We start from the raw sequence: 18,053 nt of genomic DNA on the forward strand, positions 1-18,053 counted from the left end.
CTTTTGCTTGGCTTGACGCAGGGCATTACAGTAGGCTGCATCACAAGACTTATGTTTGCTCCAAGACGCAGGTGTGTCAACACGTTTGGCCGTCCTGTAAAGACGCTTCTTTTTATTCTTTAGAGTAAGAAGAGCTTTAGTGAACCATGGTTTCGATGAGTTAACGCGAAATGAAACCTTTGGTATATGCGCATGTGCTAATTCCATTAACTTTTCTTTGTACAGGCACCAGTTCTCGTTCACTGTCCGCTCAGAAAAAGTTGCTAAGAATGAGGACGTGAAGGTTTCCATACCATTGTTTATAGCGCTGACGTTTGCTCTTTTTTTTATTTGCTAATCAAATACCTGTTTAGTTTTCAGGTGGCGTGAGCGTGAATGTGTATGAACTGTGAATTGTAACAACCGGTGGTCACTGAACCCATCCGTAAAAGTGATAGCGTTAACCCTCTCGGGCGCGGATGATAGAACAAGATCTAAAATATTATTGATACGAGTTGGCTGGTTTATTAATTGCACAAGTGAAAAATGAAGTGTTAGTTGAACGAACTCACAAGATGCACGTGATCGGCCTCGCAAGTTTTGCCAGTCAATGTCTGGAAAGTTAAAGTCACCAAGAAGAAAAATATCAGCTTTGTTATATTTGGATCGAATAGACGTAATGTTATCGTGTAATTCGGAAAGGAAATTGTAGGAGCTATCGGGTGGGCTGTAGCATACACCATAAATTGTATTCGATTGGGGAAATGTTACGCTGGCCCACAGAATTTCGAGACTGGATGACATCGGCACAAGAAATGACCGTGTGAATAAGGCCGAAATTTAGACGTAACCTAGATCACAGTGAGGCACGCCTTTTCCGTCGTAGGATATTTCGCTTCTGCTTTCTACAGCGACCGATATCGTACGATATGACGCATTTAAATCCGTCTTTTTTCTGCACAAGCAGATCGCCTAATGCCTAAGTTACTGTCCTCGGTGCCTATTTCAGTTTGGCCTCTTAGCCGAAGTGTGGGAGCTCCGGGGATCACTGGGCAAGCATCTTTTCGTTCCTTCAAATACCTCGACTTGCGGTGTTTCTTACATAAGCTAGACGCCGGAATATTTGAGAAGTCAGAGGCACGATTGTGCGACAGGAGTCCTTGACAAATCGCCTGTAGTAGGCCCACATACAAAGAAACCGGTGCACTGCCTTTCCGTCGAGGGGCTGCGGAACGTTTGCAATAGCAGCTGTCTTCTATTGCTCAGGACCGACCACGTACAGACGCAATCAATCAATCATGTTCTGTTTCCTTTGAAAAGGAGGAGTACTGGACTAAAAGCTCGAACAACTTGATGTCCGGCCCCGCTACAAGTTGCCAGAACAGCAAGATGACAGCCATTTACACATAAGAATTGCAAAGGGGACAAGTCCTTTTAACGCGATAGCGTTAAGGAGCTCGTGTCGCAGAAAAGCCGGTGTCGTCGGTGTCGTCGGTGTCGGCGGCGTTGACCGCGAGCGAAAAATGGCGGAAGGCAATTCATCAATAAAGAGAACTCGCAAGGTGGGCTGGGTGGGAATCGAACAAGGGTCTCCGGAATGTGAGCGGAGACGCTACCACTCAGCCATGAGTTCGATGGTGAAAACGGGACAAAAGCGCCTCTGGTGAATGCGGTGTTGCCTTAGAAGCGTGCCGTAGAAAGTAATACTGCGGGGTATATCGGTAATTATGAGCATGTAAATTACAGAAGTTGCAGTTAAACCCGTAGCGAAGTACGTTTCCGCTACATTTCTTCTACGCTTGGCGCACACGCAGAGCCATCTTGCGGCAAACACAGAAGACCCCCTCCTCGCAATGTACGGCGCTGCCCCAACAGGTGGCGCGCCACTCGCCCGCTTCTCCCCTTCGTCTCGTTTGAGCGCATGGGGCCGTGCAGGGACTGGTGCTAGGATGCCCCAATCCCCTTGCGTTTAATAAGGTTTCTCGCTATCTCCTCTTCCAACTTCCCCTTGTGTTTCTCTTTCGCTATCTCCCCTTCCAACCCTCGTGTTTAGGCGACGCGGCTCCTCTTTCCGTTCACAGCGTGATTCCTAGGTGCAGCGTCCGAGGCGGGACACTGAATTCTTTGATTCGTTCCAGTTGCTCAGGCGCACGTTTCGTCTTTCTGTGACTCAAGAGCAGGCCAAGCGAATGAGTGGGCGGTGCGAACGGGGTGCGATAACGCCATTGCGTTCCACTCTTGAAGGCGAAGCTTAAGCGTCCTCCAAGTTTTTTAATTAGTTTTTTGCGGTTCAGTATAAACCACTGGAATCTGTTGCGTGGCGGTGTTCGCAAATTGCCACTTGAACAGTTTATAAAGTACATTGACTGTTAGCGCTGCACGCTTTATTTTATTGCATTACCTTTTTCTTACTACATTGTTTTGAACTTTGCATTATTCCACTCCTGCTATGGTCCATATTTGGGCCGCAGTGTATTCAAGAAAATAAATGAAATGAAATAATCGATACAGAGACCGAGATTTCCACGGCTCTTCTTCACTAGGCCGCAGGAGACGCCCGCGCTTATTAGAAGGCTAGATAATTTCGTCGTGCAGTACATTATCTACTTCTTCCTTTATGGCTTCTCCGTCTAAGGTCGAAGCACGGTACGGGCTCTGAGAGAGTGGCCGAGTGTAATCTTCGGTTACTATGTGAAACTTGGCAATTTTCGTTTATCGAAGCTTTGATAAAGATAAAATGCAGTCCTTTTATTAAAGGAGGGGACTTTTGAGCTGTTTCTTTTTACGCATGGGACGGCTTTGGTTTATTTCGAAGGCTGGCTTGGGAACCACAGTCATCGACATAGATGCAGCAGAATTCGAGGGGACCAAAGCATTGCTGGTTTTCACAAATTCACTGATGTGATCGCCGCGTCTTTCTTGATGTCTTTGCACTCCTGATTAAAGTTTTGTCAGCACGGATGCGCAGTCGAGGACGGCCGTAAATCAGGTTGGGTGATGAAGCTAGGAAACTTGCAGGCGCAAATTGGAATCAGCTAGCGCAAGACAAGGATAATTGGAGATCGCTGCGAGAGGCCTTCGCACTCCAGTGAGCATAAAGATACGATAATAATGACTGCACCTTTGCCTGACAGGCAATTCTCAACGCGTGTTTCGATCTGAACGGAAATCAATTAGGCCTACACTGCTTACATATAAATACCTTGGATTTAAATTTGACTTCAGATGGCTATCTAGCCCATAACAGTAATTACGATAGGGCTGTGCTGCGCGACACGTTTTTAAAGCAAAGTTCTCTTTGCCAATCTCAGCTCCTCTGCTGACAGTGGCTGCCACCTGCAAGTGCCGACTTGTCAAATAGCTCATACTCGGATGGATGGATGGATGTTACGAGCGTCCCCTTTGGAATAGGGCGGTGGGTTGCGCAACCAAGCTGTTGCTATTATACTGCCTAATGTCCTACCTAGGTTAAACAATAAAAAAGTGAAAAAAAAAACACCTTAAGCTACCCCACCCAAATTTTCTGATCCCCAATTTAGAACTGTGCTTTTGTACGTCTCCGTTCTTTGTGGTTTCCCTACTTTTCTTCCACCAATCCTCTAATCGCCTCTTACTAATGCCTATTGCGGACATGTTTACTTTTCCACTGCTCTCGCTGAACCGAAGTGCTTCCAGGAGGCTAGTGGCGCCTAAATTGACCGCTGGGTAGACGTCTTCACATTCTAATAAAACATGCTCCATAGTCTCCCTAGCTTTAGCGCAGTAAGCACATGCTTCATCTACCGTCTTATACCTCGCTCTATAGGTGGGCGCTCTAAGGTATCCCGATCTCGCTTCGCAACGTAATGAGCTTCCCTTTGAGTCATCATAAATTGTTTCTTTCTTGATTTCCTTTTTTCCTCTTAAGTAGTTACTCATGGCAGGTTTCTTTTCCATTGCCGCCACCCACGAGAATGCGGGATGGTGGCGCCACCTAGGAGCGACCGCTCACACTACTTTGCCCGCAGCAATTCTAAGTAGAGCGAGAAAGCCGGCATGCGGATGCAGCCGGCTCGTTGGCCACTGGTGGAGAGGGCGAGGCATCGAGACGCGGAGAGCCGCGTTGAGAGGGTAGAGAGGACACCGGAGGAGATAGCGCCACGTTGCCCGTGCGCTGCGCCGCCTGCCCACGGCGTGGACTCTCGCATTGGCACCTCCAAGCGGATAGTACCCCAAACAATTGGCACAAAAAGCCAGCTTGCCTCTTTCAACCATTATAATGCTGGTTACGTTCAAAGGTACATTTCATGGAAGGTGGCATCCTTGAGCCAGATGAGAGGGTGATTGTATAAAGACTGCCTTGTAAACTTTGTTGTGTATAGATTCCGACAGGGCACGTTGGATCTGCTGCAATGTTCTTGCTGGTTTTTGTTTCTATTTACTTTTTTTTTCTGCGGGGCGGTTGGGGCTGGTCTTCCACAGATTTTTGGCTGCGCCGCACAGCAAGGAGGATTGCTCGCAATGCAGCAGTTTCCTGGGCAAATCGGGAGTGTTTTCAGATATGAATACGATCAGGGACAGGCTAAAACATTTCAAAGAAAAACACGCACGGATTAGCGACCACAGATCGCTGAAGGCAAATTCAATTTATATACATAATTTTTCCAACTATCCCACCAGTGCTAGATGAGCAGCGCAAAGAAACAGGTGGGTCATTTTAGCACATTAGAACGCGAAAGACACACAGGGCCAATATATCAGATGTCGTCTGCTATACCGTCTGCTGTAATAACTCTGCTAACTGTCCTTCTACATTTCTTGCGCTAAAAGGCTGAAGCGGAATACCAGCGTGCTCAAACTTACATTCTTTCAGGCATTTTGGCTGAAAGACAGAAAAATTTTCATATAAAGGGCAGGAGGTGCAATAAATTGTTGCCGGACCTACGGAATCGCTACAACATAATCTGAGGTATATAAACTAGGGCTTCGTAGTAAATGGCCCATCTGCACTGTCCCCAGCAACTCGAACAACTACAGTTTGAGGCATTGAAATGGAGCTTCTCTTGTACCCCTAGCTCTTCCCAGCTATTGAAGTCATTGACTATGAAAATTAGTTTGCGTCTGCTATCGGACAGGCACAATTTAAACAACGTTTGAGTGTGTGCAATAAATGTATTGCCGCATTACTTCAATGCTTTGCGACGTTCAATTTATTTAAGGATAGGTTTTCATATGAAATGCATACGTGTGAAACGCATTGATATTGCGTTCTGTCGCAAATCGCACGAATGTCGTTATCATGCTTTTTTTTTTCTTTCTTTGCCGAGCTGAGTAGTGTCATGTGGGGGGAGGGATATTGACGCTCTGTTAGGCACTTGTTTGCCTTCACGTCAGGTCCCCTGAAAACTTTGTCTCCGTTGTCAAAATGAAATTGTATTGTAAACATCTGCAAGACAAATTATATTCGCTAAGGAGAGCTGCGATGAGACCCACCTTCATCGTCAAGAGAGATCAGCTGGTCCCTGAGATTTTTGTTGAGCGGTGAACCAATAGGCAGGCCGCAGAGTGAAAGGCAATACTCGAAGAACTTTGGCCATACATCCCGGTTGACCTGTACCCAGTCGGCTACAAAATCCCGCACATGCGCGGATACGCTTATCTGTTAAAAGATGGTGGAGGAAAAAGAAAACAAAGATGGTTAGTTTCAGGAGGCAGTGATGCTTGTGATACGTTTGAAATAAGAGAGATCTTGTAATAAACTTGATGCGCTCGACATAGCCATCAACTGCGGGACGCGTGACGCTGTTTCGCAGCGTAAGAAACAACCATAAAGTATGCGTCAGACACCAGTCAATTATGTTTCACCGTAAGATAGTGCAGAGTTAAACTTGTTTAACCATCTTTCTATTGTTTCGAGGGACCACATCTTTAAGATCGAGGGGTTGTCATGCAGAGCAGATTTGTTCGAGAATTTTTTCTTCTTTATACTTATCGAACAGTTGAACCTACTGCCGCAAGAAGTCATGTACGTAACGTCCAATCGTCCATTTGGGTCATCGCTGTTATGTCCTTCCGCTTTGCAACTGTTTTCTAACTGCTTTCATTGCGCTTGTTCTGCTCGTGCTTTTCAATAATATCGCGTCACTGTAATGCCCCAAAATAAAAAGAAACCCGATTGAAACTCTGAGATACTTTTGTCGCATTTGAAAGCAACAGGAAAATGTCAGCCTGCGGTCTGTGCACGGCTTGAATTAGGCTGAGCCCGCTCAACTGGACGGAGCACGCTGCATCAGCCCGAGGTAGACCCGCAACACTAGCAGGGTGTACGTAAACGCGGAGGAGTCACGTCCTCCGTTCGCCCTAAGGAGCGAGGAACAGGATGCGCTCTTCGCGCGCTCAGCCGATGTACCCTTGACACGAGCCACACCTGTGATTTCCCGTGGTGGAGCAAGTGGTGGTTACTGGAATTTCATGTAGACGCCACCGCAGACATGCACGGCCATGATTTCACGGTAGCTCAAGCTCCGCACTTATCTGTGTTTATCCCTAATCCAGTGACGAGAACAAGGGTAGCGGCACGATGACAACAAATACACAAATGCCGCATAAAAACAGGGGACGCGACAACCACGAGGACGACGTCACGACAAACGATGGCGGCGGACGACAAGATGACCGCATGACAATCACGTCACGGCGCCTCAGTCATTGAGAACCCATTATTTCATTGGAGTTTGGGACGAGAACGGGGGGGGAGGGGGGGCGTAGCCTTGCAGAAATGGAGCTTTGCTTTTCGTGCTAACGCCAAGAAAGCGCGATTTCAGTACACACTCAAACAGCAGATGCCAGACGCCAGAATTTCTGCTTGAATTAACCTTGAGAGCTATTGCTGCAATGGTGTCACCAAAGCAAGGGATATAAGCTGGCTGTACCACCAAGCTGGTCTTCTGCCATCGCATTCGGCACTTGTTTTCTCAGAGAACTATTTCGGCATTTCACTCCCCTCAAATCTGCGGTGTCACAAATAAATGTATAGCCATGCGAATGATTCTCATAATGTAGTGAGCCACCAACGTGGGCTGCTGTGAGCAGCTAGCCGTAAATTTGCTTGTAGGTACGTAGCTTGCGTGAAAGGCTACCGCTTATGCACCTCTGATTAATCAGGGCGTCGCAAAGCCTGATGGGCGATCAAATGGTACAACATTTGTCAACTGAGAAACCTTAGAACCTGCATCCGCCGGAATATATAGCACACTTACCACAGCGCAGTCACACAATTCTCAGTGTCATCACAAGCGTAATTCCTCTCTTGCAAAAATCGCCTTGCAAGCTTTCTAGAAACAACCATTTTCTTGGGTCATTGCGGTTGTTCTACGCCCACCTTGTTTTATAATATTCTCTCCATACAATCATCTGGCAGAGCTTCTTTTTTCATCATCATCATCATCATCAAGGTTTATTAATCCGCAATTTGCAAATATACAGGATGTTTCAGTTAACTTGGGCCAAGTATTAAAAAAGAGACATAGGCCCTACGCCTGTTGAATTGCCGCAGTATTATTCTGAGCCTCATGGAGCACGTCCTGATATTTTGTTTCAACCCGACAAGCTGGGTAATGAACAAAGATTGTCTAATTATTCTTTTAAATATAATTTAGCAAAATACCTTCAATGCAAAAGTTAATTGTAGCGCTTGTTCAGAGACATCGTATTATTTTGTCTATACTAAGATAGTTGCACTGTTTTTTTCCAGCTTTTCTTTAAAGTGCGCGGAATTTACAAAAAATACCATGTGACTGCCGGTTAACGCGCCGCGCTTTATTGCCCTCAAATGTAAGTTGAACGAATTAGCAAAAGCTACTCCGCGCGCAGAGATCGATTGAACAGGCTGTCGGTGACAGCGATGGACGTTAAGTGACGAACTGCGAGTACCGGTTTAAGAACAAAATTTTTTAACGGAAAAGCGGCCGCCACGTACGAATGTGATATGGGACCGGAGACATTTGTCGCAGAGCATGTATTTCTTTTCGTACTAATCAAGAGAGACGACGTAGGGGCCGAGGCTGACAGTGTGATAAAATCCATGCTGCCTTTGGTCCATCGTAGTCCATCGCAGTTACTGATAGCGTGTTCATTCGACATCAGTGCGCGGAGCAGCCTTCGCTAATTCGTTCAATGTACATTTGAGGACACCAAACGCGCGGCGCGTTAGCCGGGAGTCATTTGGTGATCTTGAAAATCTCCCGCACCTTAAAGAAAGGCTTGGAAAAATTTTAACAGGGCATAAATGTTAGCTTAGATGAAATAATCTGATCCTGCTGAAGAAGCGCTACAACGTTTCTACGAAAGATCGTTCGCTAGTCTTACTATTGAAAAACGTAATTAAGCTATCTTTCTTCATTACCAGGCTTGGTGGATTGAAAAAGAAAGATCACTACGTACTCCACACGACTCAGAACAATATTGCGTCAATTCGACACGCGTAGCGCTTATGTTCTTTTATAATATTTGGCCCAAGTTAGCTGAAACACACAGTACTTGTTCAGGATGAGCGTGCAATCATAGGGCGCAAAGTGAAAACTGTCAGGTAGACCTCCTAAGTGTAAGTAGTCAGGGGATGAGTTCATTGCTCACTAGACAATGGAGAGTTGTGGGATAAAAAAACACACATTTCGAGATATAGGCAGAAATTATAGCAAAAGATAACCATATTTAGAAGATGTTTCAAACATTGAATGCCTAAGTAGGAACACAACGATTTGAAACAATATCTTACCTACATGCGAACTTGAAGACATTAACAACAAAGTGAATACAATGTACGTGATCCTAACTCACCAGGTAACATGTCCCCAAACGATATACATGAAGATCGTTCGACCATTTGTGTGCATGGATCTCATACTAATTCTGCTGCCTGAAGACTTCTGATTTTACGTTTTCCGTTGAGTACGCTTCCTGGCGAACGAACCCTCATTCAACATTTCCTGCCAAATCATCTCTCTACTGATCTATATACTTCTATGACTCGTATTTTAAAACCTCAATACCTGAATACTTCAATGACACCTATGATAAATAGCAGAGCGCACTGCTATCTGTCAAAGTGCTTGAACACAAGAGATTAACTCGTGCCCGTCACCTCCAGGCGAAATGGCTCCGACGCGTCGACGACGTACTCGAACACCCTCTGGAAGTTCAGCAGTGAGTGGACACCGAACTCGAGCGACAGCTGCATGGCCCGATGCAAGGGATCCTCCTCGGCGTTGTCGCGCATGCCGGTCAGGTTCAGCTTCAGAACCGACAGGAAGGCGAGTGCATCGCCTATCTCAGCGTCGTCCACGTCACCGTAGGCCAGGCACAGGTCTTTCAGAGCTCCGTACGTCGTCTTCGTGTCCCCACTAGCCGCGCCAGCTGATTTGGCCCTACTGCCGCCTTCCGAAGAGGTGTTGGAGTTGCCGATCTAGTTGTGAAGCGTACGGTAGGACAAAGAGGCGATTAAATTTCAGAAAGGCAATAGCTGAAAAAAAGCTGGGCACGAAGACAAGAAAAAAAAAAGAATCCCAAGACACCTAAGCACTCTTTATTAGTTGTGAATGTAATAGCATTCATGTCGACTTGAACGCCGCTGAGCGGTGCTTCGAGTTTTGATCTGCTCGTGGGCAAGCGAGTGAAATACTGGTCGCCGCCTGAACTCCGCTTTCCTCCTCACCCTTTTGCCATACACTCCTCCGCTTTCCGCCTCATGGTTCCGCTGCACCCTCCTCTCCATTTTCCTCCTTGCGCATCTTAGCTCTGCCAATTTTTTAACCCCCCGCTGCACGCCGCGCTCCCTCTCATATTTCGCTGCACCGGTTCGCTCGGTTACAGTTGACACCAACGCTCGTCGTAGGAGCGGGCGCCAAAGAACCGCACTCTAAATTGCAAGAGAACCCATTTCATGCTTACTAGCGACGGTAATGCGTTAGCATTGAATCATTATATGGACACAACGTATTGCCACAGTCGAAAGGATATATAGGAAGCGTGAACTACAGCGGAATTTCTGGTTCGCTCATCCTTAGGAAAACTCGGGGCCGTCAAGCCGGCACGTGGCCTTCGAAAAAAAAAAAAAAAGGTCGAAGGACGCTTAAGAGGAAGCGTTAGCTCGGGTGCTTCTGTCTAAATACGTGTAGAAGGAGAATTCGTTTTTCTTGGCAACTACTGTGCCATATATGACGAGGTTTGTTGCATTTAAAAGAAAACTTATAATCAAGTGACTGTTTCGAATTTTTATTTAGATCGCCAATTTTTTGTTGAAGGTTGGCAAAAATCGAAATTTTTCAGAAAACGATACCATCGAATTTATAACTCTGTAACTCACCAATTAAAATTGATATCACTATTACATGAAAAACATCTAATAGTTAATACAAAGTGGACAAAATTGATATGTTACGCATGAATATCTAGGTATGTAGCAATAAGAAAATACGGCTATATCAGAACCTTTGTACGCAACATAACGAATTCGTGTAAGATATAAATTGACATATCCACATTTTTCCGCTTTGAAGGGTCTAATAAATGCCGTTGACAGAACCGCGATATCTGTTTTTGCTGAAGAGCTAATAATGAGTCAACTTCGTGCTTCTATCTTTTTCAATCTTTTGAGAATTGTTGTACACTATCTACGCACTAAATCAAAGTTCCGCTTTCAGAATTCACTAGCATTTACTCTTTCCTCTAAAATGCAACCATTTCCATTAAGATCGGTTCAAGGGTTACCTCAGAAAAGCGTTTCTGCGTTTTAGATGTGCTTGAGTGCACAGAGTCGCAGTTGGGCTCAAGGTAAGGCTTCATCTTAAGCATCGCCTTTTGAGTGAAACATGACAGCATTCAAAGTTCCCTGACTGCCTCTCACGCTTCTCGGAAACTGCAGCTTGTGTAATTGTAATGACTTCCTGGAAAGGCTGGCAGCGAACGCTATGTACGAAGTCGCGTTTTCTCTTCCTTTTTCTTTAATGGCGGTGCAAGGAACTGAGTTGGCCGCACCACTGCTGTTGAGACAGACCTCAAACGGCAGCTACAAGATGTGGCTGTGTTTGAGCTTCCGCGTAATATAATAATGTTTTCTCGTATATTCAAACTGCACTCAACGGCGCTATCACGTGTCTGCAGTTTGCGCGTAAGGCGTTCTTGACGAATTTTCTAACGCATTTTATTTTGAGAAATTTAGTTAGTTCGGTAACCCCTATGCCCAACGCGGTGGGCCTGCGTGGTTCGGGATGATTTTCTCTGCCGCGGGCACCGGCGCCGACACCGACGCCGGATATTATGCGACGTGGGGCCCACATCGCGCCGGTGTGTGCCAACGCTGAGAAACGCGTCATGAGGGAACTGTACGCTTCTTCCACGCTGCTTTTTGGACGCGCTGCGCCATCTAGTGGCACTGGCGAGAAGTTAGCGTGTGGATTCTGAGACGAGAAGCCTGCGAACGGTGATAATTGTTACCTCGCTTGCCGAACACTCAGTGGCACATACTCAGTGATCCAAGTTGTCGAGAGGCTTATTGAAGAGGGATCATACCGAGTGCATTCATAGCGCAGTTCGCTAAAGCGTTGGCGTGAAAGGCGTTCATTGAAAAGCAGCAAATACCCAGTGCATTTGTGGGGCAGCCTCCTAATGCTACCTGCTCAACCACTGACTACACGCTGCAAGTGACGCAAGTTGGCAGGAACGTGGTTAGAGACTGCTTTCTTTGGTGGTCTGGCGTCGTCTTTAGAGAAGCAGTTGTGTTTTGGTTTATCCCTCACACGAGCGCTCCTGATGCATTGTCTATTGATGGATTTCTCATAGTGACTTCTTATTTGATTCATGTGTCAAAGGATGACTGCTTTGCCGCTGGCGTGCTTGGTACCATAATCACAAAGGGTAGACGAAAGTTAGGGTTCCCCGAAATAAAAAATCCTCGCAGTTGAAGAACCCGTTTGGGTTTCCTTACTGGCAATTTGCTTTGCTTGGGGCGGATGTCTCATTTTCCCTTTATTAATTACACCTCTCTACCTTGCAGGTTTCTGCAAAATTATTACGTCAAGCTCCTACTTTGCTTCGAGTTGTTGATGAATTCAACTTCGCCCTGCCATCTGCTAGCCGCCTGGTTAGCTCAGATGGTAGAGCGCTAAACCACTTCCTCTGCTTTGCCGGACTACTGCTCCGGAAAGGCAGTGGTCCCCGGTTCGAGTCCCTGATCAGAACAAATTTTTCTTCAACTGCGAGGCTATTTCTTTCGAGGAATCCATTTAGGTTTCCCTTGTAGCACTTTGCTGCGTTTGGATGGATGTGTCATTTTCCCTTTATTAACCTCAACTTTGTTCGGATCAGAAACGAGATTACGAGGTACTTTTCTAACGTGCGGAACGCTAATGCGCACTCACGTTACGAGTCCTTCGTCTCAGATTTCCAATTTCTCGTGAGCGACAAACACACACACAAAATGGAACCTGCCTACTCGCGGGTGGCGCAAATATTTAGAAATGTTCTGCCTCTATCCTTACTTGCGCTGCCCTCGTGCATCACTGGAATGCGTTATACAGATGGACGCGCTTGAAAATCAAGAGAGCGCTCGCTACGTGCTACGCGCGCTGCGGCAGAACATAAGCCTCTGGCGCATTAACAGCGGATGCGAGTTGGCAATGCAGTGGGTGAATACTCGAAGTGCAGATTACCGAACCTGCTCTTACTCATTCAGTATCCGTTGCGTTGAACTATGTATGCCTTACTGAGCCGACGCAACCGCTGCTGAAGCGAGAAGATCGTGGCAAAAGTAAATGCTGAAGTCAAATTTTAAAATACAACAGTCGCTTTCGCTTGCAAAACAGTGTGCTGGGACACGCCAGCTGTCGAATAGCAGTCCCTACTAGTCAGACAGCTCCTCGCCCCTCCCCCCCCCCCCGCGTCCAGGAAAAAGAAAAACCTAATTACTGAAACTATCTTCCAAGTATATAACTATTTTTATTGCTTACATTTCTTTTAATTTGTTCAACGTAAATAGTAGGCCCGCGTACTTTATGTTGCCTCGCAACACGACAATCTTTCCGATGTTTGTTCATTGTCTCCCATGGCACCAATAAACATATTCTCGGATTACTGCGTAATCTCAAATGAGTTTTTTCCTAATTTCTGAGATATGGCACTAACCTGCACCACTGGCACAGACGGCTGAGACAGCGCGAAATCGGCCTCGGATGGGTCACAGACGTAGGTGTTGTAGAACCTGCAGGGATCCGCCTGGCGCCGAATCATCCCCACCAGACGCGTGCTGATTGCTTTGCAGTCCCGTGTAGCACACTCGTACGGCTTCGGCGTTATTTCCAAAGGGGTAGCTGTAGCATTTGTTGCCATGCTCGTCGTCGTAAGAGGAGGAGCTGTCGTCGTTTCTGTCACGGAGATTGTCGTCGGCGCTGTCTCCGCCGTGAATGTCGTTGTCACCGTGGCGGTCGGCTGAGCAGTAGACGTCGTCCTCTCCGGCGTCATCGGCGCCGTTGTCTTCACCTGCTTTGTCGACACGGATGTCGACGTTTCCGAGGTCGTCAGTTCGGACGTGCTGGAAGACGCTCGCGTGTACTTTACACTGCTGGCCGTTTGGTCATTGCTGGTGCATCTGTCACCCTCAGCGCTAGCAGAAGTGTCCGAGCCAACCGCCGGTGGTTCCGGTGACGTTGCGCCTGCCTGCTTGTGGAAGCAGGTCGCAATGTGTGGAACGAAAACGAAGAAAGAAAGTAAACATAAGTTCATCATAATAGACGGAAACTCGCGTTGGGGAGCTCCAAACTGCAATATGAATGCTTGTCAGCATTTACACGTCAGAACCTCACTCACAGTTTGGAAAAAAAAAATCCTCGGAATCAATTCCACAATTTAGTCGAGTAAACAGGGTGTTCCCCTTTTTTTTTAGCAGCACCAACTTTTTTTAAAGATTGCATATGGCAGATAGCACAATACTAGCCCATGATCTAAATTACTCAATAATTCGGCCACTACTACAAGAAAACAAAATGTTCCATTCAGTAATTACTGTAATTACGATAATTACTTGCTGCATTATTTATTTGGCCCGCATATTTCAATGCACGATTTAAAGCCGCTGAGTTCGCACGGCGTGTCCACTTGGAACGAATTCTCTGTACGGCACCAGTTCCGAGATATTAATTTTCAAAGTGTCCCTAGCAATGCATTGGTGTTCCAGTTACATTTGTCCTTCAATGCATAAAACAGTGGATTCTTAATAAAGTAACTGAAAGGACAATGGATTTCGTCGGACACAACCGTATTTAACAATACTGTTGGCCGAAGGCCAACAATATTGTTAAGTAAATAATAAATAAATAATATCTCGGAATTGGTGCTGTCCAGAGAATTCGTTGCAAGTGGACACGCCGTGCAAACTCAGCTGCTATAATTCGTAGATTGAAATACGTGGCGTAAAGTCATTAATTAAAACGTTAATTTGCGTAAGTACGTTATTAATTAAATTCAACACTTTGATTTCTCGTAGAAGGAATGGCCGCCTCATCGAGTAGTTTACATCAAAGGTTAGAATCGTGTTATCTGCCATAGGCAATCTTTAAAAAAAGAATTATGCAGCTAATAAAAGACAGCCTGTATATATAACTGTCTCTTGGACAAGTTTATTGATATTTGAGCTGGAATAAGGTAAACCTATCGCAATCTTTTTTTATTCCAAATCCACCATTAACACTCCGAAATAGTTCAGGATGGCACAAGCCTCGCCTATGCGGGTGCGGCCGCTGCCCATATAGCCGCAGGCTGAGCCATTCTGACCTATCACGGAAGGTCAGTGGCGTATTTGAAATAAAAACAGCTTGCAATAGTCTTACATTATCCCTGCCTCGGTGAAACAATTGTAGCGCAATCGAACTGAAAAAAAAAATCTGTGAATCTGGCAACGTCGGCACTACACTCACAAATGAATTATTACTACTCTGGCCAAACGCACAATTATTATTTTTTCTGATATGACGTCACTTTCGCATTGATACCTCCTTTTTAGTGTGTACTGTCACATTTTGTTCTGCATGAATATCAAGCGCCTAATTGTACCGCTTGTGTAATGTACGTACGTTGATACACATTAACAATTCTACTGTTTGCCTATTTTTTGCGACTATCCTCGGACTTGCACTGTAAATATTTTGAGCAGTCGATTGGGCCGCTCTGTCTCCTGGCATATTTGTTTTATCCAAACTGTGGACCAACATATTATTGTACACAACCCTGTTACAATCCCACCAGGGATCGACAGTCTCTTCAAATACTACTACTGCTACTACTACTAATAATAATTGCAGTACCCTGGCCCACCATAAGAGAAAGCAGCAAATAATGCACACGCGTGCAGTTTCAGAAATGCAAGGTAAAAGAATCGAAAAAACTCAGTGCCCTTCTACTCTGTGAAGAAGGCTGACAAGCAAAGCTGTGTGTGTGGGCTATTTAATGGCGAGCAGCACCTCCACTTCGGGTCGGCCTGGCATTGCACTATTTTCGGGACTGGCGCACGTATGGGGGGTGCTTGACGCCTGCTTCACCTGCGCCGCGGGTCGGTCCGGTAGAGCGCTATCTTCGATATTGGCGCAAGTATGGGGTGCGCTCAACTGCTGCTTCACCTGCCTCGCGGGTCGGTCTGGTTTTCACTATTTTCGGGAATGGACCACTTAATGACGTTTGATTCTAGTAGGACCGCGTCAACCACGGCGCGTACTCGACGACACAAACTAAGGTGGCGTCTGACGCGGACGGCGGAGGAGAGGCCCGAGTTTTGTGTCGACACATGGACACGATCCTGGGGAACGAGGCTTCGAGAGCTTGGCTGTAAAACATTTCAAAATAAGGGAACGTGGCAATGTATGATCCGTTTGTCTGTTTTCCTGATATGGAAAACCTACAAAAGTTCAGTGGCGGTGTTTTTCTTTTACTTGTGTCCAGAATCCTAATCTCGTGAAACTTGGTTGACATTTGGAAACCAAGGAATGTGTAGGTAGATATGCATTACCTTTATTCGCAAAGGAAAGCTCGTGCTACACTGCTCGATCGTTAACTCGCCGTCCAGTAGGACCAATACATACGCCTCCACACACGACAGCGGCACTAAGTAAACCACGTCACTGCTCATTTCACATGCAGTGTGGCGTGCTTCTTCTGGCTTACGCGCCTGCTGCTTTCGCATGGAATACTGGAGCCCAGGCCACTGACCTTACGCTGCGCAGAAAGAACTACTGGTGCGCCATACTGGCTCACCAGCTTCTATGCGTTATGGGACATCATATGGACTTAGGGCACCACATCCGCCCTCATATATCCCGCGGTGAGACGTTCGCCTATGTCTGGTGCCCTTTACATTTTTCAGCAGACTATCCGACATCGCTTCCAAGACCGATTATGGATTGCCGGCTGGAAGGAGCCTCGCCGCTTGCTTATCAAAACTGGTCTCCATCGCATGCACACAACATTTCAGGAGGGTCCGTTCAAGGAAGAGTGCGACAACTCCTCTGTTGGCTAGATTTAAATTTGTGGTATCATAAGACATGAGATATTTCTGTGAACGTGGGCTTTACGACCAGCAGACGATAGCTTCGTTAAACTATATTAATCTCTAAAAGGCATCGGAGTTTCACCCGAAAGGCGAAGGAGCGAGAGAATTAACCTTCCTGCTGCCGCTCGCATCAGCGCGAACTAAGCGTCAAAAACACAGTGTAACCGTCGCAAATGGCTTTCAAGATACAGCGGCCCGACCGGACGTGTGTGGCCACCGAGGCCACTCGGAGTAGAACGCGCCCCCCCCTCCCCTCCCATACCCTACCTCCGAAGCCATGCACGCGACGGAAGACGGCGCGCTTCCTCCTCGCTTTTTGCCACTGCGTGCGCGAGATTGATCCGCGATCGCCGGCTCACACTCGCACGCTTTAACTCGAACATGTAACATACGGCACGCGGCGGCGATTTCATCGCCCTTGGACTTAATACGGAACATCACCGCGACGCCGACCCCAATGGCAAAAATGTAGCTGCAGTGTCCATACAGCTGCTATCGCAACAAAACTAGAGTAAACTAGGAACACGTGCTTTCATGAGTAAAGAGCGTGCCCTTCCTGTGTTACCGAACCACGGCTTAAATATATTTAATATAACTGTATAAAACTAGGATCCCAGTTCCTCTATAAAGCAAAAAGAGCGCAATATACTCGCCGTGTTTCTTGGCTGCCGGCGGTCGAACGTCAAGGCAGTGAGGGGTTCCAGCTGATCAGCGGGGGGATTCAGTAACGCCTGAAGAAAGTGAAAGGGCACGCTTCAGGGTGTTAACGAAGGGCATGTCTGCAGCTAATTCGTAAAAGGCATGCTACTGAATGAGAAACACAAAAAAGGGTTGATACCACTTCCCGCACAATTAACAATACTCGCAGGTAACGGGAATCACGGTCCCAGGATATATAGTTCACTATATTTCTTATAGCGAATAGCATTGGTTGGATCCATGAAAACGCACACCTAGGATTAATTATTCACGTGCGCTTTTATCGTTTACTAGTTATAAGAGAATGCACATCTGTGAGAATGCATTAAGCCAGTACAAAACTTGTAAAAGCTAGATTCGACCAAAAAGAAAGAAAGAAGGAAACGCTTGAACAGTTATGGCCATGATTCGGGCCAATCGATTTCCAAGAATACTGGAACGTTCTATACTCCGGCATTCGCGTGGTGCTGCAGTGCCTTTTAGTGAACTTGCTTGCACGGTGGTGGCTCGTGTGCAGAGGTAACTGTGGCGCTGCCACCGCTCACTTACCTTCGCCTTGTCTTATATTCACACTTTTGGCTTGAAACGTTCGTTTGTTGCCATTTATTACGCCTTGTCTCCTTAGATTCCCGACGACTGAGTTTTGTGCAAAGAGCAAGGGAATAAGATTCTGCGCACACAGATAATCTTTGCGAATCGCGCATACATAACGCAATACTTCGGTGATGATGATCATTTACAATGTAACAAAGCAACTTGAAGCGAGAAAAGCGCAGTTTAGACATATTTCGCACTAACCATCATT

The 18,053-nt window shown here is 46.4% G+C and overlaps 1 protein-coding gene across 1 annotated transcript in view; it reads right to left on the reverse strand.

Moving 5' to 3' along the window:
• Positions 1 to 18,053, reverse strand: part of LOC142574737 (uncharacterized) — a 52,068-nt gene that overhangs the window by 31,722 nt on the left and 2,293 nt on the right. Inside the window, exons 3-5 of the mRNA XM_075683760.1 lie at positions 13,138 to 13,668; positions 9,101 to 9,421; positions 5,452 to 5,617 (exon numbers count right to left, since the gene is read on the reverse strand). Coding sequence (XP_075539875.1) covers positions 5,452 to 5,617; positions 9,101 to 9,421; positions 13,138 to 13,668 — 1,018 coding nt within the window. The remainder of the gene's footprint in view (positions 1 to 5,451; positions 5,618 to 9,100; positions 9,422 to 13,137; positions 13,669 to 18,053) is intronic.

The sequence above is a fragment of the Dermacentor variabilis genome, chromosome 3 (assembly GCF_050947875.1).
Source record: "Dermacentor variabilis isolate Ectoservices chromosome 3, ASM5094787v1, whole genome shotgun sequence".
Taxonomy (NCBI): Eukaryota; Metazoa; Arthropoda; class Arachnida; order Ixodida; family Ixodidae; genus Dermacentor; species Dermacentor variabilis.